Consider the following 27,703-nt stretch of genomic DNA (forward strand, 5'->3'; position numbering starts at 1 on the left):
ACTATAGTATGCTTGTTACTAGTGTTTTTGTACTTTTGTTGTATCATAAAGTAATTTGTTGTGACTTTTATAAATAATGGAAAAAAAACACTATTAATGAAATAGAATGTTATATCCTACCTGCATTTTGTATCATGATCAAATTAGACATAGAATAGGAACAAAATTATAATTATTTCTGTGATGAATTTAAATTTTAGAACATTAAATGGAGTTTAAGTGATTACCTACTTCAAGGTCTCAGTTATGACCCTGAAGCAAGCCCCAGCCAGTCCAGTATTATAGTAGGACAAGGTCTTGCTTCAAGTGTCCCGTCAAGGGATAAACCAGACAGGGTCTCAAAGTATACTGTTAGGAAGTGTATCAAGCTCTTGGTGGTATTTATTTGGTTGTTTTTTTTTTTCATTGTTTCTACCAAATGGAGTGTTTAAGGGTTGGTTAAAACAAGAACAAACAATTTAGTGGATGGTTTTTTCTTTTAATTATAACTTTAAGTGCTTGCACAATTTCAAATGCAAGGTGAGTTAAACTAAAAAAAATTAAAAAAAATAGCATTTGTACATTATAAAATGATTTAAATAGCATAGGTTCTCATTAATTATTCATGAATGCTAATCTTCCCGTTCCATCGAGCCATGTTTTTGTTATTATAATATAATTTATCTTGTAACTTGAATCTCATGTATAAAAATGGTGTTTACCGTATAAATAAATAAATAATTGTTAGATCATGGTTTTTTTTTTATAAAGGAATCCAATTTATATCGTCTACAAAGTCATTACGTAAATAATTATAAATAATTGAAAATAATTTCTTTAAACAATTATTTGTTCCAGAGAAAATAAATAAGTTTAGGACCATATTATTCATCGACATTAATAAAACGACGCGTGGCCTCTAACAATGATTCCTACATTATAATGATGGCCTGTTATCAACAAACAACATTAAGTTATTGATATCATAAATTTACTCAAAAGAATGATGTTGATAACTTTAGTAAAATTTACACAGGGCTATGAATACCAAGTTACTAAAAGTGTGTTTCTGTTTATTAGTGTTGGGGCTGATTGTTCTGTGAAGAGTTTATAGTACACTGTACAAGAGCAAGAAAATTGTGCTAATGTGGTGTATAGATATAAATCGGTTCGACAATACGTTTAGTCAGTTTAGTGTGCAGTCCAAGATGGCGGCGGATTCGGGAATGGATACGTGTCCGTCCCCAGAAAATCCAGATTCCCGGAAAAGACCCTTGGATGGAGATGTGGAAAATGGATCTACAAAAAGATCACACTATGGGAATGGTAAGTTTTTAATAAATTTCGATAAATTCATTTAAATTCTAGTAAGATCGTTAAATTATTTGAAGTTACGACAATGGAGTATTGTAACTCAGCAGGTGGACTAGGTTTACTCCAAGGCCTAGCTCACAAGAACTGGAAATGTTCATCTAAAATACAAGAATCCCAACTTTATGATTATATTTAATGATAATTGTGTCTAATTATATTTAATTTTATGCTATAAAATCATATTTCTATTTCGCTATGATAGGGGATAAGTTAACTTAATCCGTATTGTGTGTTAAATCAGCAAGATGACAGCTGTCAAATTTATAGTTTTTAAAGGACCAAACCAATTAAAAACTAACAAACATTCATACCTACACACTATTTTGTAGGCTAATTGTTAGCAAAACTCAATGAAAGCTGTAGGCTATCAAAATTTCCAAGACTTAACTTAAAATAGCCTAACTTAATATTAAGTTAGGCTATTGGCTAGGCTAATTCAATCTGTGAATGGGAAAGGTTATGTTAGGGTTGAGTTTTAAAACACCCGTTTGCCTTTAAGTTATAACATTCATGCAATAAGCTTAAAGCTCCTAAAAAAATATACCCATTTAAAAAATCTTGGGGTACAGTTTCTGAACTGGGCTATGATACTTAGGCCTTAATATAGGCAAGTTAGATTGAAACTGTCAATTCGATTAACTTAGTAAACCTTCATGCGATTTTTTCGCCATCAGCAAGTTTGGTTGGTTAGGTTAGTTAACCCTCCGAGTGTCCCTTGTTTTGGCTTTAATGTCTGCCTATTTTTTGCTCATTTGCAAGGTTTTATTAAAACGGATCTGAGAAGCTTGAAAACAATGTTAATTATACTGTTCTAAATACCATTTTGTTTTGAAAATCATGGGCTTCAATATTATCTATAAAACATAAGAAACATTTGTTTCAAAAAAAATCTTTAGGTAAAAAAAAAATTTTGAAAAAAAAAAAGTTTGCGCTCAATGAAATTGTTTAAATTATAGGCCTATAAATATTTGAATATAGCCACTTTGTTCTAAATGTTATGAGGATTTCAAATATATAATAATATAAGGAAGTAGATTTGCAAATAAATAAGTTATGGTCAAGAAACAGATTTCAGTACATAGCGTTTAGCTAAGAATGCATAGCTTAACCATAGCTAGGAATCTGGCTGATAATTTACATCAATATCACTACCTACCTACTTCTTCAGGATCATCAACCAGCCCTTCAAAATCACTTAAACTTAAATCTTCTTATAATGCACCACGTATATCACTACTTTTGATTTTTAACACTAAAACAATGATAGGCCTAAACGTAATAAAACACATCAGTCATCGGTGCGAGGTTAACCAAGCTGTTTACAAATACGCACGTCAGCTGTCTGCTACAATATTTTCGGAACTAAAATGAAAAGCACTTAGAGACAGACCTCCGGAGAAAGCTCTGAATCTGACAAATAAAACGATACCTAACTCGATCCAGTTCAATCCGATTTTGTCAGTCATAGAGCCTTCGCCGTAAACAGTGTTTGTGAGTCGATGCATCGACACAAAACACTACACAAAGTGTGTAATGTGTCGACGCATCGACAAATAACACTCGGAGGGTTAATTTTATAATAGAAATATTTAAAAATATTGATCATTAATCAATAATTTCAATTCGATAGTTTCAATCTATATTAGCATAGCCCAGTTAAGAAACTGTACCCAAATCTTGTGATCTAAGTTCAATTCCTTGTCAGATAGGCCTACGGTAGGCCTAAGATATTTCATATAAGTTAACTTAATAGGCCTAAAGCATCAAATTCATGGGTGAGCTAGATGCAAAACATCAGGATACCCCTTAGGCCTAGTTTTAAAATGCTAAGTTAACTTACTTAGTTGACAGTGGCTTGGATCAACAATTTAAGTTACTTTTAGGCTAAAAAATGTAAACTGTAAAAACATGGTAGTCTAAAATAATGAATAGGCCTATTTCCATAATGCTTAGACCTAAGTTAACTTAAGTGAGTTTTTTGAGAGGAGCGAGCGAAGCTGTTATACGTCGACGCTTAAGTTATGTATTTTGTAATACGCAAACTCTTTCTAGACGGCTAAAGTAATTGTTTTTAAATTTTGCATGGTGATAAAGACCATATTGGCGAGTGCCAACATCTATACGGCATTAAAAAATCTCTCAGGAATCCGCCCCATGGAGTCTCAATGTTTCAATGTAATCCTTATGGAAGCAGTATTTGACACAAACAAAGGCATAAGATCAGCTGTTGACTTTTGAATGCAGTAGATCAAGAAATAGCTGATAGCATTAACTTATTCCACAGATTTTAGAACAGAAACTGTATGGATCATAAATATTATCAAATGACGACACTAGCTTGAATCCTTTTACTAATAGCCTTAACATCTAGTTTGGACGTTTATTGATGGTTCCATTTTGACTAAGTTATAAAACAAACATGTTTGCTTTCGGTCCATCCAACTAAATTAGCCTAACAGTTGAAGTTGTGTTTGAAAAGTTTTAAGCTTACTTGGTAAAAGCTTACCTATGTAATCTTTTTAGTAGCACGTATATAAGCGATAAGTTGGTTTGTTAATTAGTGGTATATATGAATCTTGTGGGGTCTTAAAGGAACAGAACCAAATGTTGTAGTGCAAACAAACATGACGTGTTTGCATGGTAATATTTACACACAGCTTGCAGGTCTTCAGAAAGGTCTGAAATGATATCTCTGTGTTTTTTACTCCCCTTCACTATAAAACAATGTGTAGCCATTTAATCTAACTACTCCAATATTTATCTCTACACAAAAAATGTTTTCTTTGCTTAAAATTGAAGGTAAAATAATTATGAAGCTCGATGGACATGGTCAATAACAATATAATATGAACTCTGATGACTCCGCTCAATTTTGTGGATGCCTCTGCGAACGCTAACGGTAGAAATTTTTCCGTTTTCTTATGAAATGTTGAGATGGGTTGAAAACTGTTTTTGATTCACATTTCAAAAAATTATGTACTGAACATAATATTTAGGCTGTTTCTTCCAGATTAAAATGCTTTTTGTTTCATCACTCTAGTGTTCATGGTTACCGAGTTATGCAAGTTAACACAAACCCTTACCATGAGCAAAAATTTGCGTGTTCCTCAAAACAAAAATGGCCGCCGTAGAAGTAACAAAAGAGAAAAAAATTTAAAATCACTTTTGAACCCAGAATTGATATAGGTAGCCTATCTAGGATAAAAGTATTATTTATTTTAAAAATAGTCAAGCAACCACTGTTGGATCACTTGATATGGATAGACTTACCAGAGTACAAAAAAAGTGCTAGAAATTTCAAAAGTATAAAAAAATGAATAATGACTTTTCATTCTAGAAACTGTAGGCCTAACCCATTTTAGGCCATCCATGGGCCCTCACGCCTGGGAATGGTTAACAATTAAATTCAATTTATTTATTTACGGCAAAAACTATTGTATAATGAATACCATACATACAAAAATGCAAAGCTATACAATCGGTAAAAGTACATGTACTCACTCAAAAATGAATAAGTGCTTGAAACATAATAATACAAACTAATAATAAATAGCACATGCATAGCAAATCAACAATCAAGTTACCCTATTGCCTTCTGTTTTCTTATTGAGGATCGGATTGAGAACAAGATAAAAACCTTTGCTGTTTTCTTTACCTTACTGAGCTTGTCATACAATTTCATATTTATTTAGATTTAGATCATCAACATTATTTGTAAGAAGTTAGTCAAACCCTGGGTTTGTTACTATCTAAGAATAAATACCGATTAAAGAAGGAAACCTTCTTGTAAAATTGAACAATATCCTTTCATGTATTTTCCTCTTACTAATATTTTCTCTCACATTATTAAAGATCTTTATTCAGTATTAAAGATAGGCCTATGTTAGCATAAATTTAAATTCATTTTTGGATCTATAAAGTTGATGATAACTTAAATTTTTTTAGGGTTATCTGACTTAGCCCGAGTCATTAGGCTATAGTATCAAAGTTACTTTTTCAGCTAATAATATAGTAGCGTAGCAAGCTACGTATACTTGTTAAATATTGTGCTTTTTGCTAATAAGTTACAACTGAAATTGCTTAAAGACAAATCCAGGTAAAAAAGGCAGTTAATGGCTTCAAAAATGTATTATCTGGTAAAATTCTCAATACAAGCAGTATTTTTAATAAGTAGGCCTACTGACTACCGATAAGAGGCCTGTCATGAAACGAATAAAAATGTAACGGGAAAGAAAGAAACAAAGTTTGATAGTCAAACTTCCTACATTTTCGCTTATTCAGGCATCATCAAGTGATCTCCTATCAGTCTGCCTCCGTACCACAAGTGGTTGTCTAATTGAACAGTTCAGGGGCTACTTAATTCATTTCATGAGGTTGTATCACGGAAAACATTAAAAAATACTTTGTCTACCCTTAAATCTGACATTTTAAGGACATTTTTTCGAGAACATTTTATTAGCCATATGGAAATTTGCTTAGTCTGCAAGGCTTTGCTGTGAGGGTATTTTAGCCTATCTCTTACATTGCTTATCTGACCCTCTGAAACCATTAAGGAAGAAGTGATTTAGATTGGGATTAAATATTAAGTCTATACTGGAGATAAGGATAGGACAGGGCTGCACTAAACCATCTCTTATCAAAAATATATCAGTTGGTTTAACAATTTATCATGTCCCTTGTAATTTTGGAGACTATCTAAATTACAGCTCATTGTTGTTTATAGTAAGAATCCTCTATAACTTACCCTTAAAAACTATTTTCTTAGTTTACTTTACAGTATCAGTAGGGCCTACATTATTAACCATTTACTGTATGTGTAATTTATCCCAGCGAACACCAGCATTAAAAAAATGAAACAAATTCATAGGAATAATAACTTTTTGCGACAAATCTATCCAACATTTTCCAGAATGAAGTTTTTGCTTTTTTTTACAGAATCCATTATACGTCTTCTTCACAGTGGAACCATTGTGGAACTCTCTGGTGTTAGGATAATTAACAGCAAAAGTCTTTTGATAAGAGTGCAGGGTCGAGTGCCGTTTGTCTAAACACTTTGAGGCCGGCCGCACACCTAAACAGCATGGAACGGCGAAACGTATTCGCATCGCCTCGTTGCGCCTTGCCATGCCCGATAGAGAAGAGGGTCTGACTTAGGGGAGGTACAAATGAGGCATTTAGTTCAAAATTCCTCCGTGAACAGCGCTGTAGTAGAGAGCACTTTGGCAATGAAGGTTTACTAATCGCAAAAATAGTTCTGCTCATAAAATAAAATTATAAATGCCTCAAATTCAATTTTACTATTTTTTAATTATAAAATTAAACTATCATAACCTAACCGAACTAACCAAACTTGCTGATAAAGAAATAATATAACAAGAGTTTAGTAGTCGGAAAAATAATTCTGTTTATTAAATAAAACTAGAAATTGCTCAATTAAAATTGTATAGTGACTTAATTATAAAATTAAACTGTAATAACCAAACCAAACCAACCAAACTTGCTGATAATAAAAAAAAATCTTAGACAAAAAGTTAATGCTACCAGCAGGATTCGAACCCGGGACCTAAAGTATATCAGCCCGGCACGCTAACCATTAGACCACCGAGGCCCGATGGCTATCGAAAGTTTTGTTACGGTAATGGCGTTCCCTCAGCTAATAAGAAGCCCTCAGCTGTCATCGTAGCCTCTTCTATACCTCCCCTGAGTAAATACCTAGAGAAGAGCTGCAAACAGCACGGCACGGCAAGACGTAAACGGAGAAGTACCCACTTCTTTCGAGGCAAAATGCCTGATTTGAACAGAGGTGTCGCACGGAAAAAATATGGAGGGGGGAGACACTTTGAATTTCCCAACACTATATTACTAAGAATTCCCAACTAATCAATCATCATATGTATTAAAACGTGGCAGGGTTTTATGAATTTGTGTTGAAACAAAGATAATTTTGAGGATTTATTTCCAATCTATATAAGATGAATTTAAATTAATGCTTAGGTTTGTTGGTACAGATAAGGTAACCTGATGAGGTGTGCTTGTTAATAAAAATTTTGATAGCTTAGTACAAAATTAACAATATTGCAAAATGTTATTAAAATATATCTATAAACAAGCAAACTACAACAGTTTATTCTCTATAAAAACGGGCATTATAAATTTACAATTGTTTAAATTATCTCCGTAACCGAGTTAAATCTCATATATGCTACAGGACACATGTAAACATGCTGACACTTATTTTGTCGATGAAAATATTTGTATTTTAAAAGCATATTTTCCATGCCAGTCCAAAACTAAATAATATAGATATGAAAATAGAGCAGCAAAGGGGGTGTGAGCGAGCAACTTGTCGCCTAGTATGGCCGGCGCCGTAAGATAACATGGGGAGCGTATTTGTCGCCGCGACCGAAAAACGCTCCCGGTTGCGTTTATTTTTCTGTCGCCGGTGGTCGCTAGTCGCAAGTCGCTTAGTGTGGCCGCCTCCATTTAATTTAATGCTACGCACTTTCATTCATTGACGCCGCGACAAAGTCGCCAAGTATGGCCCTAGCCTAAATTACTAATACAACCTCAGTCGGCTTTTATTCAGAGATAAACAGATGGATGACATAGATTGAACACAACGTTATCATTAACCTGCTAGGATACTACAATTAGACCTGCCATCATTTTATGAAATCTATCATGTGTGACTACGTTTAGGGTGCTGATGTAGGCAAAATAGGGATCACTTTTATTTCAACTAAATATAGTTTGAATAAATCAATATTGGAAATTACGATGTACATAGATTCCATGAGGTGGAGGTGAGGTCCACGATGTACATGAGCATGAGGGAATTATCACGGATATTAGAACTGACAACGGGATTGATAATAAACATTGTCAATTACGTCACTAGCTTTACTAGGGTGTGTACTTTTTAAATTACTTCAACATGTGACCAGTTCTTTTTTTTCCAAATGGATGTCATTTTAAGTAACAAAACAGCTGTTTCAAAACATTGTATTTTTTCACTTTTCTTTTTTTACTTATTTATTTAGAAATTGATAAGATCAGTGTGGACATTTTGTTTAATAATGTCAGGATACCAAAGTTATATAGTACTGTGAATTTTATTGGATATTATTGTTTTATTTTAGGTAGTTTATATTCAGACTTACTGGAAATTGTGTTTAGTATGAGTAATTTTATTGTGGAGATAATAATTATGGATAAGGCAGGTGATAGTATGCAATAGAAGGTGGTATCGTTGACTTGGCCTAAACACCTCTCAATTGGCTATTACTCTCTCTACCGTACTTATAATCAGTGTGCGAATCAGCAGCAAATCTCATTTCAACGCTTTTCACATTGACACAACTGCTGTTTTATTGTAAAATTATTGGGTTTAAAATGCATATAGTATAAATCATAAATCTTTATTGGTCATTAAATATCAGAGTTACAATAAACCTCGTCAACAATAAAAAGGTGCCAAAAAGGGCCATTAAAACCTCAAGACTGACACATGTACAGAAATAAAATGTCACTGATTTAGCCTGTTTAGCTTGAAATGTACAGGAGAACCTACACTAAATATAATAAAGATAACAAGAAAATAGATACAGTAGTTAAAAATTATTTGAAAGACACAGAACTATATACAGAAACAAAAAGTGAGGTACTTAAACAAAGTGTTTGAAAGACTGGGTATAGGCCTATAATGGGATGAACACATTATTTGGACACGCGACATTTGTTTACAAGATGATTTTTCACATTAAAACTGCAAGAAAATAATCGTGTATACTAGCTGTTCTGAACTATACCCATTTTAACAGACTACTCCAACCTGTACGTAGGACGGGCTAACACCTTGTTAATATTAAGTTTTAACACTAAGAGGATATTTTACTTTTAAAGCCACATCTTCATAACTGACATACACAAAATAACAAGAGATTAAGGTTTTTATCACACATTGTTGAGATTACTGTCATTGCACTGTACCTACCGATCAATAATTCGTTAAGTTTACAGCCTCTTCAAATTTATTTTTTTATAATCCCTCAGTGGATATGGCTCTCCAGACGCAGCTAAGAAATAAATTTCCCTAAAAAGCCTTTAATTACGGTGTAGGATACAACGGATACGTTACATAACGTACTGTGGTTTCTCAACATTTAAAATTCCCAACTCTTTCTTACTTTAATTATTAATTCAAACAGAATGATAGTATGTTTGCTTAGTTTAAAAATAAACCTTCAGGTTGACAGTTAAATGACAGTCTTAAACTTTTCAAAATCCCAACTCCAACTTCAAATACCCAAAAATGTTCCAACTTTTTCAAAGATGATGGGGGGGGGGGGTTGCTCTCCCCTACCCCACTTAGGCGCCACGCCTCAATTTGAGGTGTATCTCTCAAAAAATCTGCCCATCCTATCAACTTCCTTCCGAGCTGCTATGATATATGCTATGGTGGATTTGTCTGGTGAGCGAGCTGGTCTAGGCGTTAGAGTGCGGGACTCCAGTCCCTGAGGTCCCGGGTTCAAATCCGGCCGAATCACCAATGGATTTTATCTAAGTGGTAATGCCGCAACCCCTAGTAGCCTGAAGTAATGTGAAAAACAATCCCGGGCTTGTGCCCGCTAGGTATTAGCATAGATAAAAAATACTTCCTTAGTAGATTTCCCATCCTTATGGAATAGCTGAAGCCAATTTATCGTTAGTTCTGTCTGGTGCACTGTAGAGGTCATGTTGTGTTTACAATTTGTTTCTTCTTATTTCAGTCATTTGTTTAATTAAATAAAACAATATAGTCTTAAACAATAACTCATCCTCTAGTTATATAACGAAACAGTAAAGCACAAATCATAAAATTAATTCTAAAATAATAGAAACAAAATTTTGTTGACACTAGCCACCAGTGTCACCGGACATGATAGACACGAAAAACGAGCTTTAAATTTTACAATGGGATGGGAAGTCTACTTGTGTTGGTTAGTCTATGGTAGCCTATTAGGAAGGAAAAGGGGAAAAATGGTGGATAAGTCTGCCACAGACTGGTGAATTCGTCATGAGAGATGTACTCCCGACCTGACCAATACAGGACTGGAACCCTCAGTCTACAACTATAATGTTGCCACCTGGCATTGGAGACAATGCCTAAAAACACTGTTTAACCAACAGCACAATTAATTATAGTAGTTCAGATTTGACTGGTGATTACCTTTTTGCTTTTTTTATTCTCAACATCCAAATTCCTTTTAGTTGTCCTAACTTTAGATTTTCAAAGTAGACTACTTGAATCAACTGTTGTAAATTTGTTTACAGGAGGAGATGGAATCTACCACTTTAAAATCCTTGTACCTAGCATTGCTTCTGGTGCAATTATTGGCAAAGGAGGCGAAACCATTGCTCAACTGCAAAAGGACACGAATGCACGAGTTAAAATGTCAAAGGCTAACGATTTTTATCCAGGTAATTTGATAGTTAATTTTTAGATGGGTTACATTTTCAAACTAGTCAAAGTCTGTCTCCTAATTTGTGTTTCAGTACAACATTATGTCATTTTACACATATATAATTTTTCAGCTTAAAACTGTTCTGTTGCCGAAAAATCTAATTAAAAATTACCCAAACCTAGAAATAGTTTGTACAAAATATCATTTGTCAAAGTTTTGAATATCTAAGTGGTCAAACATAGTAAAAAAATAATCACTCCTCCAAAATGCCAATTTGTTTTTGGATTTTGAACTCAGTAATGACACTATCATGCTAATTTTGACTTAATTTTAGTCCCTACTTTATTGCTTTGTTATTGAGGGTTTAGATTGATTATTGTTGTTAAATGTTTAACTGGACTTAGTCATTAAAAAAGCGAAAAGCAATGGCATTAACAAGAGATTAGCGTCCATCCCTACTGAAACCAGTTTAAAGGTTAAATAACAATATTCAACATAATATTTTAATTGGTTTCTTATTTGTGTTTACCACGGTAGGATTGTCTATCTTAACCTCTGTTGCTAACTTGTTTTAGTTTATTTATATAATGGTTAGATCTTCTATAAAAGGCTTCTTTTGTAATCCAACATTTTCCATTGCAATTTCAATTTTCAGTTAGGGGTACTGTATATGCATTTTTGTCAGTGCTACATAGTGCAGGCAAGGCTTTCTGGCATCATTTCAAATATTCAGTAGTAAAAGGTGCCTTGAAACAGAAATAACTGCTATTACTGTGTGTCGGTAGTTGCTTCAAATATGCACTGTAAAGATTATTGCATTTAATCCGCCCAGTGCAATATAATAATGTTAAATGTATTTGTTAAGACATCAATATCTCAATTACGAGTCTTCAATTGTCACTAGTGCTTGTAAGAGATCAATATACAGGGTGAAGCAGACCACCCGCACACATACTTTTACGGGAGTACGTTTTCTCCTAGAAACACGAAATATGTTATTTCACATACGTATGTTAATTATATTACTAAACAATACCATATTTTTTTTATTTTTAGTTCTAGGCTTTTGAAAGTAACATGCATTTTATATGGGAAATTTTAGTTTTTGGTTTATTACTTAAATACTAAAAGAAATAGACAATAGGTGTAAATTGCAATAGCTGTTCATCTTAACAGGACGCTTATAATGATATGCTGTTTGACATATGTTGCCATTTGATTTTTTTATTTAAAGGGCTACCAATATTACAAAAAAGTTGACACAAAATTATCATTTTGAAAGTTATTACATGTGACACATCTTTGTAAAGCTGTGTTTACCAGAATTATGAATTTTCAATCAGAACGGAAACATGTTTAGCGGGTTTGAAAATGCACGCTATTTCTTCAATATGCTAAAAATCCACAAAAATGGCCGCAATTTTGAAATGAGATGAGATAATTGTGTTCTGTTTCCACCAAAATGTTGCTCTTAGCAAGACCTTTCTAAAAATGTACAATGTGATATAGGTTGACGTAAGGAAATTTCAAGATTCGAACCCACAACCTTTCATGTTCTAAGTATTTTAAATTATTGTATTCTTCATATGTGATTTAGGGGGATAATCATTTTATTTCACGTTTCTAGGTGAAAATGTACTCCTGTAAAAGTATGTGGACGGGTGGTCTGCTTCACCTTGTATAAAATTATTAAATGTGTACAGTACTCAATGTTTTAAAACACGCTGCTGTTCATTACACTTAAAGAATTAGGTTGCATGGGAATTAACTTTATCTAACATTGAGAGAGAAAAAAAAAAACTTACAAGATAACACATAAACTCAAATTAGGTACAAACTCTTCCTCTTTTTATCAATAATTCATTTTTGTATCTTCTAACGTTCAAAGAGTGCACTTATATTAAAATACATTCATTTTGTGGTGTTTTAGTCAATGTTTTACATGTACATGTTATTAATAATAATAAAAATAATTAAATGTTTTTATTGTTACTAATAAATATGATACATTGGTACGGTATTGCATTGATATAATTACTGTTTATATCAAACAAAGCTTCGAGGTAGTGAAATCAAGTGTAATGGCCTAATACTAAAAACATTGAATCTATAGTGTTTATAAACAGTTAAATCCCTACTACTAAATATCCCATTTTACAATCATTACGATTTATAAATAAATATAATGAAGAGTCACTAAGAATGATGATAATGAAAAGTGATGTTAACTGTAGTTTAAACACAATGGATTTTCACAGTCAGCAGTCGTAGTACTTGGCCATTACAATTGTTACAACGAAATTCTCTAGGGAGGGAAAGAGCCTTATGATAAGACTGGTAGATACAAGACATGACAAGGAAGTTACCCCTGACAGGGTGAAGGTTATCTGCTGGCCACCTGGTACTATTGCATTCTCTCATCAGTTTACCTCACAGTCCTGTTCTGTTGTTATTTGATTCTTTCTATCCTATTTGTTTTTAATGCAAAAGAATTATACAAATTTACCACAAGATATGCTTACGGGTATTGCAGCGATTGCGGGAAACAATTACCGGTGTCGCGAAACTGCAAAATATGCTCACGAGTATTGCCGCGATCGCGGGAGACAATTTTCGGGTTTGCCGAAACAGCAAAATATGCTCACGGGTGTTTCCGCCATTGCGGGAAACAATTATCGGTGTTGCCGAAACCGCAAAATATGCTCACGAGTGTATCCACGATCCCGGGAAACGATTGCTGGTGTTGCCGAAACTGCAAAATATGCTCACGGGTGTTGCCGCGATCGCGGGAAACGGTTATAACTGGTGTCGCCTTACCTACTAGTTATACTGTTTGTTATATAAAATATTATTCTTTGGAAAAGTTTTGTTTCAAAGTTATAGTGCCTACCAGTTATTGAAAAAAATAAATAATGCAATCTCTAATTTACTATTTCTTAACTTCACTTTTAAATACATTAGTTAAATGCATTACCGTATGTGAGAAAAATTATTATTTCTTTTTAAAATCTTTTAACAGTTTCTACTTAATATAAAACTGCTAATAAAGCTTAAAGTAGGGTTCCGATAGTAGTTCTTAACCTTTCAGAGGGCGCATTGAATAAATAATGTCATGAATCGTAAAAAAAATTATTATTTACAGTAATTATTTACACGCAATAATCAACGTGCACACTAAACTAGAGGTCGCACACGGAAGTTGCCTCCAGGATGTACAAGAATTGGCAGAGCGCACACGGAAGCTACTTCCAGCCTCTTACAAAACTGAACAAAACTAACAAAATATAAAATAGTAGGGGTGAGTTTTGACCTTCACTCGATTCTAGTAATGAGGTGCGTGAGGTACAGTGACACTCACACTGCAGACACCACTCAAAATAATATAATCGCGAAAAATAAAACATCCCTGGAGGTTACTTCCGTGATGCGACCTCTGGAAGGTTAAAATTCAGGAATTTGTCTTGAATTCTGCTGGAAAACTCCTTGAATTTTTTAAACCAGATTTAGTAGACACCATGATTACATACTTAGTTGAAGAGTCACCTTTGTACACCTACATGGTGTACTGGGTGACAAATAAATAAACTAAATGAAGTAACAAGCGAGTTCAGCAGCAAACTCAACAACATAGTATTTCGTCAGTACACAAGTTTACAATAAATTATCTGTTTATTTTACAATTGAGTCTTATCAGTGCACAAGTTTACAATAAATTATCTTTTTATTTTACAATTGAGTCTTATAATGTTAATAATTTGAAAACAAAACTCACTAAAAATTGTGAGCTTTGCCCTTTTTATATAGAATAAGCCATTGTATGGTATATTTCTGTGATTGCTTTCCCATATGATTGTCATCTAGCCACAGTAAACACAACATTGATGTCACTGCTACTGGTACTGTATTATCTCTACGAGTCGATGACAAGAAAAGATCTTTTCAAGTTGTGTGTGCCACTTTCAATTTGTAGGCCTACATGTTCAGATACACTAGGCTGTTCCACCCTATAACATTAAATTGAATATTATATTGTTGTTGTGTTGTTTATTATATTGTTTAATATATTTTACTGTTTACAGGTACTTCAGAGAGGGTCTGTCTTATATCTGGTAGTGTAGATGCAATTATGTCTGTTTTAACCTTTATCATGGAGAAAATAAAAGAAAAGCCTGAACATGTAGTAAAGAGTGAAATGGAGAATAAGACTGGAACAGAAAGAGATAAGCAGGTAATCTAAATATAAAAAACATCAAAAATACAAATAATTTTTTGTCTATCACCCTCATTTTTCCTGTAAGTGAATAATCTCTTTGAACTTCAAAATTTTTAAAACCTCTAGTAGCCCTACTATGCCAGAAATAAATCTGAAATGGTATAAATAAAACCAAGGTGCTTTTCTGTATGTGAATTTAAATATTTAGAAACTTATATGGGTCTTATTGGCTTATTGGTTCCCATGAAATTATTTGCGAGATAACAATAAAGAGGTGTCATAACATATGTTAGTCAAAGGATAATCTAAACTAGCACATTACAAATACAGAACAAAAGGGAAGAACAATGGGATTAATATCGTTGAGCATAATCTATACTATAATACGAGTAACGTTTAATAGACAGTTACAAAGTCAGTTATGACGTTACTACAACCAGTTATTGATCTAAAGCGTTGGATTTTAATTTATTTTATACCAGTCACTCACCTGGCATTTTGTATTATCAGGTTGCATATACTGGGACTGCATATGGCAACAACTACTTGCAGATTAAAAAATACAGGCAACATACAAAAGGTTCAAAATGTTAACTGCATCATAAAATAATAATATGTTTTGGTAGGCTCTTAAATAAAAAAAATTGTCAAAGTTATAAGAAATAAAAGGTTAAAAGTTTTTAAAAGCTAGCCTATAAACCATTTAAGGTCTTTATTGAGGTTGAGGATTAATTGGGTCTCATTGTTTTACAGGTTAAAATATTGGTGCCAAATAGTACAGCTGGTATGATTATAGGAAAGGGTGGCAACTATATCAAACAAGTGAAAGAAGAAAGTGGCTCATATGTACAAATATCTCAAAAAGCAAAGGATCAGAGCCTTCAGGAGAGGTGCATTACTGTGATAGGTAAGAAAAAAGTGTGATTAAAGTAGGTGTCCTGAAATTTCAGGATATTTTTGAGAAAAATATATACCTGATTATGGGACAGGATTATGATTCGGGAATTTCTTGATAATATGTGTTCCAATCATCAGTGATTTTGCTTGTCCCATTGCAAGTGACTGTGAGGATGTCTCCACGATCACTGGAGATGTCGCTGGTATGGTGGGTGACCATCAGCGGCTACAAGAGATGTTCACAATTGTAGGGATGGTCAAGTCTCGAAATTTCGGGAAATTTTCAATCTCGTTACACGAGACGAGATTACTTTTTGGCCGAGATTTTTATCGAGACAAGAATAAAAAAAAAAGAAAAGAAAAAAAATTAAAAACGCCTGCAGAAAGTCAATGCAATACCTGCAATACAGGAGCGTGTTGTAGTTGTGTTTCCTTTTCGAAGGCGTTCTTATTTAATTAATTCTTTTAATGTAAATATTACTTTAATTCTTTTAATGTAAATATTACTTTCATTATTTTAATAATAGTACTTTAATAACATTTGAGAAGTTTTGTTAAGTGTAAGCAGTGTGAGGAATGTTTTATTACTATAAAAAAAGTCAAAACAAGTAACTATTTTATAAAATTGCTTTTATTTTATGATTTGTTTTATTTTAGGATAAGTTGAACTCTATCCTAACTGATATCACCATGTTTCCTAATCGTAGGCATTTTTAATAAGTTAGGTGTGATTAATAAAAAAAATGTTATGCTGATGTTATTTAATGAAAGATTGTAAATATTCTTGCCTATTATCATTATTTTAGTATTTAAGCAGTCATCTAACAATGTTACAAAATCAGGTAAAAATTTCGAACGTGCATTTCCCGTTGTGTATGAGAAGAGAAATCTCGTCTCGATCTCGTCTCGAAATTTTATGAGAAATAAAAAATCTCGCCTCGTCTCGTCTCGAACTAAAAATCCAATCTCGTCCATCCCTACACAATTGTATTGGGAACCCAGGAGATGATGTCTCCATGATTGTGGGAATCGTTGGCAATGGCGCAGAGACCGCGAGACATAGTGCCGTGAATGTGGGACAGTTATAGTCATGATACATATTTACATGATACAGCAAAACCTCACCAACTCGACACCTGGTAACTCAACAGATGACAGGGTGCAGGCAAAAAAGTAAATTTTTGAAACATTTAGTTTTAATTGCTGAATATTCTACATTTCTTTGATGATTTTTTACTATTTAAAAATACTTGTGTAAGTAATACATTTATTTGTAAAAAATAGTCTGTTTTGTATTCATTTATAAAATCGTATACAAATTTCAATGTTCTGGATAACTTGACAACCCCCAAACTCAACAAGCACTGGGTCCACAAATTGGCAAGTTAGTGAGGTTTTACTGTAGACAATTAATTTATCAAGTGTTGTTTTACAATAGTAACCTTTTATCTAAAGTTTTATTACCTTAAAAATATTTTTAAACCAACTTTTTATCAATACAAGTTACTTGTTTAACAATAAGTAATCTTAATTAACATGTTACATGAAAGAAATATAATTTAAAGATTTATTTTCTTGAGATAAAAAATCCTTTGTTAAAAAGTCCTCTTTTCTTTACAGTTACATATTGCTAACAATTTACTTGAAAACGATGATTTTCCAATTTCAATCACTGTAGTTATACCATGTCTCTCTCTTTGAATATGCTAGCTAATTTGTCAACTGCTATGAAAGCCTCTAAATAGATTCTGTAATAGCTATGTATAGTTCTAATTTTATCACTAAAAATTGTTATTTTAAATAGAGTTAAGCGTATGTTGTACTTTGTGTAGGTGAGATGGAGAACAACAAGAAGGCTTGTATGCTGATTCTAGTCAAGGTGATGGAGGATCCACAGAGTGGCAGTTGTCCTAATGTTAGCTATGCCGACATCTCTGGACCTGTAGCCAACTACAACCCGACAGGCTCACCCTTTGCCCATCCTACCACCCAGACCAACACCTTCGCTAACACTGCTAACATCAACTCTTCTGTTGCTGGTAAACTAAATAAACATACCTTCATTCACAAATATCAAAACAAAATAACAAACTACTTAAATTTAGTAGATTACACAAAATACAATATCTTATTTATATTGGTTGCCTCCTTTGGCTTTTTTTATTTTTTACTTTTTTTTAGCTCTGTAGGAACTGTAAAAGGTTCTACATCAGATTTTGTAGAATTTTTGTTTTAGATTTTGTAGAAGGATATAATTGTACACTCTAAAAGGAATAAAGGCATTTTCTGCAGTTTTTATTGCATTTAAATTTTTAAGAAATTATAATATAGTTCTGTAAATATTTTTGTAGCTGTTTAAAATGTTACATAGTATGGACACTGAGGTTTTAAATGTTAATGGCAAGTTCAGTTTTTATTGTGTGGTCTTGGTTTGTTCCACACAATATCATTCACATCAGAGGAGATGGTGCGTGTTTATTAACTTCACTCTCATTCATAATTCACCGTACACACATACACACACTAACTGTGCACAAAGCAATTGTTGAAAATGTTGTGAGGAACTGGAACTACTTCTCAATCTCATCCAACGACAGTGACGGGAATATTTACCTTAATTCCAGGGAATACTTCTATGAAATGTCTAAGCCGTTTACCTTTGGTGGGTTGTGAGCTGGTTGCAGCTTCACAACTATTCACATTTTTGTTTTTGAGATTTATCGGAATTGTGAGTTATATGTGGTGATGAACGTAATCCTGTGAAAAGACTCAGATTTACATAATCCCTGTCTAGCGGGCACTTTGACGTTTTGTAATGAGGCCATAGTGATCACCGGATGTGCTCGAGGGGAATAAGTTTTTATACCACGACTTCCCCTGGTTCCTACGAACTACCCGTTTGATTTTAAAAGGTTGCAATTCCCTTTGAAAGTGTGCTTCACCCTCACCATCAACAAAGCGCAGGGACAGTCACTTATGTTCACAGGATTAGACTTAAGAGAGGATTGTTTTTATCATGGACAATTTTATGTTGCATGTTCACGGGTCAGCTCGGCCACAAGTCTGGTGATGTAATAATACCTTCTGGGAAAACAAAAAAATGTTGTATACAACGAAATTCTGCAAATAATCAAAAATAGTATGAGTAACGAACACACTTTTAACTGCAGTTTTTATCATTATTGTAAAATTAAATATAAAAATTAAAATAATATATTGTGTATTTAATGTGATTTATTTAATGATAGTCTGGCACTTAAACACTAATTTATTAAAAATTTCAACCAATTTGAATGTTTCCATGGTGAAGCACAGGTATTCCGATAGTTGTCACATAAAATCTTCTTTGGTTTAGCTACTAGATATACTTCTAGGAGACATATATATAGCTATTTTTATGGTCAGAAAAATTCAACTTTGTATGTAATTTTAGCGAATTTCCCTATAGGGAAGTAGCTATTACCGTAGGTCTCATGGTAAGACTTAGGCCCGGGACCGATTTACTTTTTCATTTTAATGTCCCCAGAGGCCAAAAACACCATTCGTTCAAATTTTTATATATGTATATATATATATATAGGTATATATATATATAGATTTATATATATATATATATGTGTCCGTGAACACGATAACTTGAGTAATTTTAATCCGATTTTGATGAAATTTGGTTTGAAGGTGTAAGGCGGGATAAACTTGAATGAGTTCGCGATCCAGCATGATCGGACCATGGGAACAGGGTTTTATGGGGGGTTTTATGGGGTAAAAATTGGTTTTTCTCACTTTTTACCCTCAAAACACAAAATTTCCCAATTTTTCTCTAAACCTTCTTAAAGAGCGTAAAAAAACAAACAATTCACTATATCAAAGTGTTTTTGTACGGTTATTGGTTACGGAGAAAACTAAAAAAATTGTAAATTTAAAATTCCCATGTTATTCTTATGGAGAATATTGTAAAATGTTGTAGTTTGCTTGTTTATGGATATATTTTGATCAAACTTGGCAAATTTATTTATTTTATAGTAAGCTATCAATATTTTACTAAAAACACACTACTTTATTAGTTTCCTTGTAGCAGCAAACCTAGGTACTCGTTAAACCTAATGTTATTTAAATAGATCAATTGAAAATCGATTCGGCCAAATGGAAATTCGCTTAGACGGCAGGTTTGCTGCGGCGGGGGTATTTACAGTTTTTCTGGCAAGCCCGAAAAATTCAGCCATCTTATGATTTTAATAGGGTCCTATCCCAATTAGTTTTTGTTAACGGGACTTTGGTGTCAATTCTTGAGGAAGGTGATTGTGTTCTTATGGTCAAAAGAGTACGGTAACTCAATTGAGTCTTACTTTAGGGAACAGAGCAGACTAAATTCATGATAAACAACCCTCAATGTCTGCTTTTCAATAACACACCGAGACTTTCTATTATTCATATTTAACATTTATGTGGCAATGTAATTGTCTGAAACATTGTGGGTTCCAATGCAGACGACGTGTATTGAGTGCATTTTTTTGTTAATTTGAATGTTTTGAGGTTATTTTGGACTGAATTTAGTCCAAACTACAGTGTTCAAATAAATGTAAAATAGTCTAATATCCTAATACGTTATAAATAATATAAAGAAATGTGATTTTTAGTGAGCCAGTTGGGGAGTCTAATGCTTAATGGAGGCCTAGGAATCGGAGGTGCTCCTGGTCTGAACTTGAGTCTCAATCTCAACTCTCCCATTGTTGGAGCCAACCAGTCCCTCACCTCTCAGCTGCTTGATCAAATCAAGCTCATGTTGCGCTCTAGTGGCTGTTCTGAACATGTCACTGCAGAGATATCCACTGCTATGGCCACTCTTGCCAAGTAAGATATCTTGAACACACATGCTTAGTAGAGTAGAAAACCATTTACGTAATAAAATTCTATGAAAATTATAGATATATAATTTTAATACATATTACAATTAACGTAATTATGTAACAGTACCTATTCAGAAAATGATTTGAGAATGTTTTTGAAGCTGTCACAAAATGTACAATTTGAATTTATGCTTGGGCAAAGTTTTAAAACCCTAATTGAAAACAGTTTCCCAGTTATTTTCTAAGAATCTTAGAAAATAACTGGGAAACTGTTTTCAATTAGAAATATAACTTCTTAATTTAATGTTTTTTGCTCGAATAGTTAACATTTTGTGAAGACAAGAGTAACGTAACCTATGAGAGTGCAACGACTAAATGAAATTGACTGCAGTTTGAAACTGTTATGCTTAGGCTTTTGCTTGACCATTAGGTCTGATGGATGGGCAGTGTCTCTTTTGCAAGGAAAAACTAACAGATATTAAGGGTTTGAATCCTATCTGTCAGATCTGGTGGGCAAGACGTTTGCCTGTTCGTCTTACGAGTTGCCCACCAGATCTGACCTGAGAAAAGTCAATATCCTTTTAATGGTTTGAAAGTGTTATCCAGAAGTCCTGGATCTGTGAGATTTAAATAATTGATCCTGGCTAAAGAACCAGCTCATCTTAGTCAGTAACAAGGCTATCATATCTGCTACTCAACACCCTTCTTATCTTTGACTTCTGGTGTTCCGTAATTAAAAAAATTTAATCTGGCTAGTACCATTACACAGATATAACCAAATATTTCTTCTAAGCTAAGACCATTCGATATATTCATACATTTACAGTAGTATTTTTATAGGGTTGGAAGACATCTTTTACTATATAACCTTAGTAAAATCAAAATGACAATGCCATATGTAGTTCTTTCTGTACTGTATGTGTGACTGTTTCAGATACGGTATCCTGGGTATGGGGCTTGGCATAGGAGCTGGAGGCCTAGGAACTGGCAGTTACCTAGGTGTTAGTCCGATGGACGCCACCCCTGCAACAGCTAATGGTGGTGCAGGTGTATTTGGCCCCATAGGAACCACTACACCCGCCCGTCCGTCGCTGGACCTGGCCTTCGACCCGTTCCGCCATCCCACCCCCGCCTCTCCTCCCGGATCTTCTGCCCTAAACAACAACTCATTTGGGCTTGGAGCCGTGAAATCAGATGGAGACGGGAAAGATACAAAGAAAGTCGACATGGAAATAGCTGAAGTGATAGTAGGTGCCATTCTCGGCCCCGGCGGCAGGTCACTAGTTGAAATTCAAGCTATGAGTGGTGCAAGCATCCAGATATCAAAAAAAGGAACTTTTGCTCCAGGAACCAGAAACAGAGTTGTCACGATATCCGGATCGCCTGCAGCGATCGCCGCTGCTCAGATTCTTATTGAGCAGCGAATCAGCGAAGAGGAAGTAAAAAGAAACCGTCAAAATCCCTTGGGGCTGCTTCAGTAGTCTAGTCACGATTAGAAACATATTTTGTTTGTTAAGTTTTAACACACTCTGAAAGTATTTGTTTAACTATGTTAACAGTAGGCTCAATTATTATGAGTATTCGACTAAATGTTTCTCGGGCAATCAAGCAATTTAATATTTTGCTGAGAGGTGGTTTTAAGGTGTAACTGATCTCACTCATTACACATCACGTCACATGTTAGAATACATCACTGAGAGAGATGTAGTAAATTAGCTTGTTATCAATATCATTTTGTTAACCATAACCATACCATCTTAGGAGTGGATTTTGCACATTTAATATTTTATCTTATTTTATTTAGTAAGTGTTACCAAACAAATGTTATTCCATAATTTGATAGTTTATGATAATGTTAACTATTTTCATATTATTTTTATAACCAATAAAATTTTAATGTGGTATTAATTTTTTACTGTTATTTGTGAGAAGTACTTGTTGATAACTTAGGATATAAAATATCCTAGTGAAATTACCATTTGAAACAAAGACTAAATATATATAAACATATATATTATTTTATTAAGTTTGCTTTTACCTCAAACTGATTTTCTTTTTTGTTGTACACGCTTCCATCAATCTTAACAGTAAAACATTTGTTTTAGAAATTGGACACTAGCTGCTTCAGTAGAAGAGGTACATGATTCTAGTTATGATTAAGTGTACAATTGTATATATATTTTACTTGACAGTTTTAACCCCATATTTTAATTTCCAGTTTTAAGGTAACAGTAAAAATAAATGTGTACTTTGAATATACCCCTGCCCAAAATTTTAATATTTTATGTGTAATAAATGTTTAAGTTATACATAGCTGTAAAAAAATCATAGTCTTACATTTAAGTGTTAACCCTAGTTTATTATGTAAAAGAGTGGACTGTAGATCTTAAACATTACAAATAAACTTCACCCCCATATACATGAGCACGAAGAGCCATTAGACATAATTCCAACCCCACCAGTTTCAATCGATTTGTAGGCTGTATAATCAAAATATGTTTAGGGACTTTGCATGGATACAATGTTAAATGTTTGGATGTGTAGAATAGATGGGTGTTGTTCCTAGTACCTGCTCCAGCTCATTATGAGTCAGATATGTCATTCAAATTTACATTACATTCATTTATTTCATCTTTCACCATTTCACTGGTTTGAACTGATGTTTATACAATATGAAAACAAAAACATCCACATCTATTTAACAATTTGTGTTCTGTTATCTTACTTGAAATAGATTTGTTTAATGTTGCAGAAGGTGACAGAGATCCAGCTAAGAATGAAAGAACTTTTATTTTTAATTGTAACAATTACATAAGTTTTTTTAACGAGTTGTTCTTTATATTTTAATGTTATTTAAATTTTTAGCTGGAAGTGCATAACTATCACAGGGAATGCATCTCCAATATGTCTTTTCCTTCAGTTAATTACAATCACAGTCTACAGAGAAACAAGTGTGGTTCAGATACCTATTATCTTTCATATCAATAAGCACCAGCATATTTAATTGCATTTTATTGCATTTTTTTTAAATGGAATGAATGATAATTAATTGTTAAACTAACTGTTAAATATATGTGGATTGATTGGAAGGTAAGAGTGAGAGTGGATCCCAGCAAAGTGCCTTACATCGTATCAGCTGGCCTGGTGCGTTCATTTGGCCATCAATCATGCATCTGCATTCAGTGTTCCGACCCAACTCGCTCAACATAATACTGTTGGTTTGGATCACATAAACTGAAATACATCCCATAATTATAAGTAATAAATGGTTACAAATTAATGTTTACAACAGTTTTAGCCATAGAAAATGTAAACGTATGCTGGTTACTTTCTGACGTGATTAAATGAAATATAAACCAGTTCAACACATGAAATGATGAAATATTTCAATTGATAAATTAATTTTCTTTTGTCTTATAATGGAATTGTTTGGTATGGTTTTTAGTGATAGGACTTTTGGTGTTTTAATTTTGGGATTATTTATCAGCATCGGCCATTAATTTGTACCTTGATATAATGGATTTGTGGTTGTTACTTGTTAATGATAAGGCAATGAAAGTAAGATTAATCCTGAATTAACTATTCTGTGTCATTAAAATGATCTGATCTTGAATTTGAGAACTGATTTCTTTTCATGTTAAGAGATCTGTCAAAGAACATATAAAATAGTATTGTGACTCCTTGGAACTTGTTATTTGTTGTGTAAGTTATCTGAAATTATAGTATCCCCCTCTTAACTTGTATTATTCTGTGATACAATTAGGCCTATCCAGTTGGGTTGCTTCTAGTTTAGTTACCGCACAGTTGTTGGCCTAGTTGTTTTTTATTATATATACATAAATATATATAGTTGTTGATGTTGTTGTTCCTATTAAAGTTGTAGTTAGTCAATCTCATTCATCAGCCATATGTGATATTGTTGTGTCTCTTCAATATTATTGTTAAAGGTTACCAATGTCAAAAAGAAATTGTTGTGCTATTAACAATATATAACTATTTTTGTCATAATGATAATTTATAGGATTAACGACAATAGTTCATTATCTTACTGGCTGTTGTTATTGTATATTACAACATAGTTTACAATTCTGCATGCGTTGTTGTTATTGGTGTTGTTCCGATACATTCGAATTGCAGTTCATTTCACGAGGCTATCCGAAAGGCATTGTTTTACAGTTGTGTTTGGTTTTCACGCCAATGGTTTATTTTAGGATTTTGTATTTTTTATAATATTGTTTGATTTAGACTCTAAAATAAGAGTTTGATCCTTAACAATTTGAAAAGAATAATATACTCTATCCATGATCCTACTCATGAATCACAGTCATACAATTGAAGTTTCTAACTAGTACATTACCGTACTTTACTAAGTTATAAAATGGCAACCCTTTCAAAATATTGTATAAACACTGTGCATCATGGTAGGTGTTTGTAAATTTAACTAAACAATTGCCACAGTCAATTAACAAACCAAATATTTCAATTCATATTTTAATTTTCATGTTTACTAATTTTTAAAACTTACATTCCATTACCTCCAAAATTAAGAAATAAATTCTTTTAAATGTCTCTAAGAAAGTTTACTAGTGTCCCAAGCCGCATGATCGTTAACATTTAGTATGTTAATAATTTCTTGCTGACCTATTAGGGATCCCACGTTTTAAAAGACGGTGTTGATATTGTATTTTATTTAAAAATTAATGTTTTACATGTTTTTGGTTGCTGATAGTGGCATCAATCACTTAACTTGATGCACATTTTTCTAGACACTGTTCACTATCCCTCAACTCATCCCTTCAGTATTGATGAGTTTCCGTGAGTTCATATATTGCTTAAACCATGTGAAACTTTCCCTTTAAAAAAACCCAGAGTCCCTCTGATTTCAAGCTGTTTAAATACAGTAAAGTTTGGTTCCCAATTAATAACTGGAGCCATCAAATAAAAAATTAGTTCCTCCACACCACAAACATAATCTAATTTTAATTTACAATCTAGTTAAAATTCACGACAAATTATCTAGCATATCTTTAGTCAAAATCAGTTACCATAAACTTGTTCTCAGCTCTAAACAAATTTGTCTCCTATTTTAAACCATGCTTATGAAAACCGTACTCAGATTTCACTTGCATAATTTTTAAAATTTGTAAAACTGTGTTGAAATATTCTCAAATAAATGCATACAAAAAGGAATAAATAACTGTAGCTCATTCATTTTTTATCAACTTCAGATTGATAATACACAAATGATAAAACAAGCAAATGATATGTACTGCATTATAACTAAGAATTATTTTAACCATACAAATTATTTTTTAGATTTATTCTCTCATGCTTGTTTTTCAACTAATGAAAAGTATTTTGTTGTATTTTATACAATTTAAAGGCTTGTGTCTAAATCATAGTGATTTTTGAAGTTTTTAATGTCAAAAAAGTAAGCTCAATAATATAGACTTAACAATGGTTATTAATTAATATTTTAAATAATTAAGTTATTTACAAATATCTATTTTCTGTTATAATTTCTTAGTGTAAAGTTTGAGTACAGTGGGACCTCAATATGTTCTTATGCATAGAAGAAAGCCTTTCTATTTTTTAAATTGTGATTTATTTCCTTCTTTCGCTTAAATGCCTTAGAATCCCTCCGCTGTCAGGGTGTCTACCAGGCAGGGAAGTCGCTGAAAAATTGGGTTCATAACTAAAATAAAGTTCCCCAGACCTGTCTTTTGTTTTGCACCTTGCTACAGGCAATGATGAAATTCATAATGCAGAAAGATTGAGCAAACAAATTTTAGGAGCAGGCAAAAATGCTCATATCGTTATGGCCAACTATCTCATGTTCAAGTCCCTCAGTCAATGATTATTGTCTTGCCTGTATCAAAGATAGCGTGTTTCAACACCCCCTCCCCTCATTAAGTCACTAAAATTTAGTTTGATCAACTGATAGACACCCTGACTCTGCATTTTGTTTTTCTTAACTGGCATCAAGAAGTTAAATTAATGTGTGGAAGGTTAACTGACAACCAGACAAGAAATCTGAATTGTAATAAATAATGTGAAATTGAAATGAAGTTTTGTATCAGGTGCATTATAATATTGGTTTAAATCCCCCATTATCAATACTGTATCTAGAAATCGACTTTCCCTTTTATTCTCGGTTCTGACAAGGTCCTACTGTATGATAAGATTGTTAATCTAAAACTACATGAATAGATGTCGTGATTGCCTAATACAATATTATTAATATGGCTCGAAGTTTTCAATTTGTGGGTTAATTCTATATTAGAGCTCAACTAGTAGTCTTCAGCTAATAAAAAACGTTCACTAAAATTTGTATGTTGGTTTTTCTTTAAAAAAAGATAATTCTTTCTGTTTATGGATAGTTAATGAGTTAATACCTACACTTCAACCCATTGATGGAGATATTAATTGTATCAACGATTTCCTTTTTCATTCAATGAGCACAAAATGGTTTTAACTAACAAAACAAATTGGAACACTTTGTTATTTATTAAGGATCTTGGAATCAATGTTATTCCAATTATGTAAATAAGAAACGTAATGTATCTTGATAGAGTAACAAATGTTTAGTGACAAAATATATTCATATTTATATTGGATTTACCATTTAACAAGGGCATAGTCAATTAATACAAACCATTTTAGAAATAACTGTTGATATAAATGTACTTAATCATGACCCATTCCTGCATGGGGCTGTCTCAGTTAGACTCCAGTTACGCAGATTATAAATATCACTCATTCTTGTCATGATGGTTGTTAAATAAAAATTCATAAGTATGATGTTAAAATTGTATAAATGTACAAACCTATTTTGAAAAGCAAGTGCCATTTCATTGCAACATTCCAGGTTAATTTATATTCGACCAAGAAAGTTGTGTTAAATAGATTAAACCCATTACCACAATAATAATATAATTATAATTAATAAC

General features: G+C 32.9%; 1 protein-coding gene across 1 annotated transcript; it reads left to right on the forward strand.

Moving 5' to 3' along the window:
- Nucleotides 1-382: 382 nt before the first annotated feature.
- On the forward strand, nucleotides 383-27,554 carry LOC128988454 (RNA-binding protein Pasilla). The gene is made up of 8 exons (XM_054409749.1): nucleotides 383-519; nucleotides 1,060-1,305; nucleotides 10,666-10,812; nucleotides 14,876-15,024; nucleotides 15,763-15,916; nucleotides 17,739-17,945; nucleotides 20,544-20,757; nucleotides 21,688-27,554. The coding sequence occupies exons 2-8, from the start codon at nucleotides 1,125-1,127 to the stop codon at nucleotides 22,232-22,234; spliced, it is 1,599 nt and encodes a 532-aa protein (XP_054265724.1). The 5' UTR covers nucleotides 383-519; nucleotides 1,060-1,124; the 3' UTR covers nucleotides 22,235-27,554.
- The last annotated feature ends 149 nt before the right edge of the window (nucleotides 27,555-27,703 follow it).

The sequence above is a fragment of the Macrosteles quadrilineatus genome, unplaced genomic scaffold, assembly GCF_028750875.1.
Source record: "Macrosteles quadrilineatus isolate MER2022 unplaced genomic scaffold, UCM_ALF_1.0 Scaffold_1__1_contigs__length_201487025, whole genome shotgun sequence".
In the NCBI taxonomy this organism is placed as follows: domain Eukaryota; kingdom Metazoa; phylum Arthropoda; class Insecta; order Hemiptera; family Cicadellidae; genus Macrosteles; species Macrosteles quadrilineatus.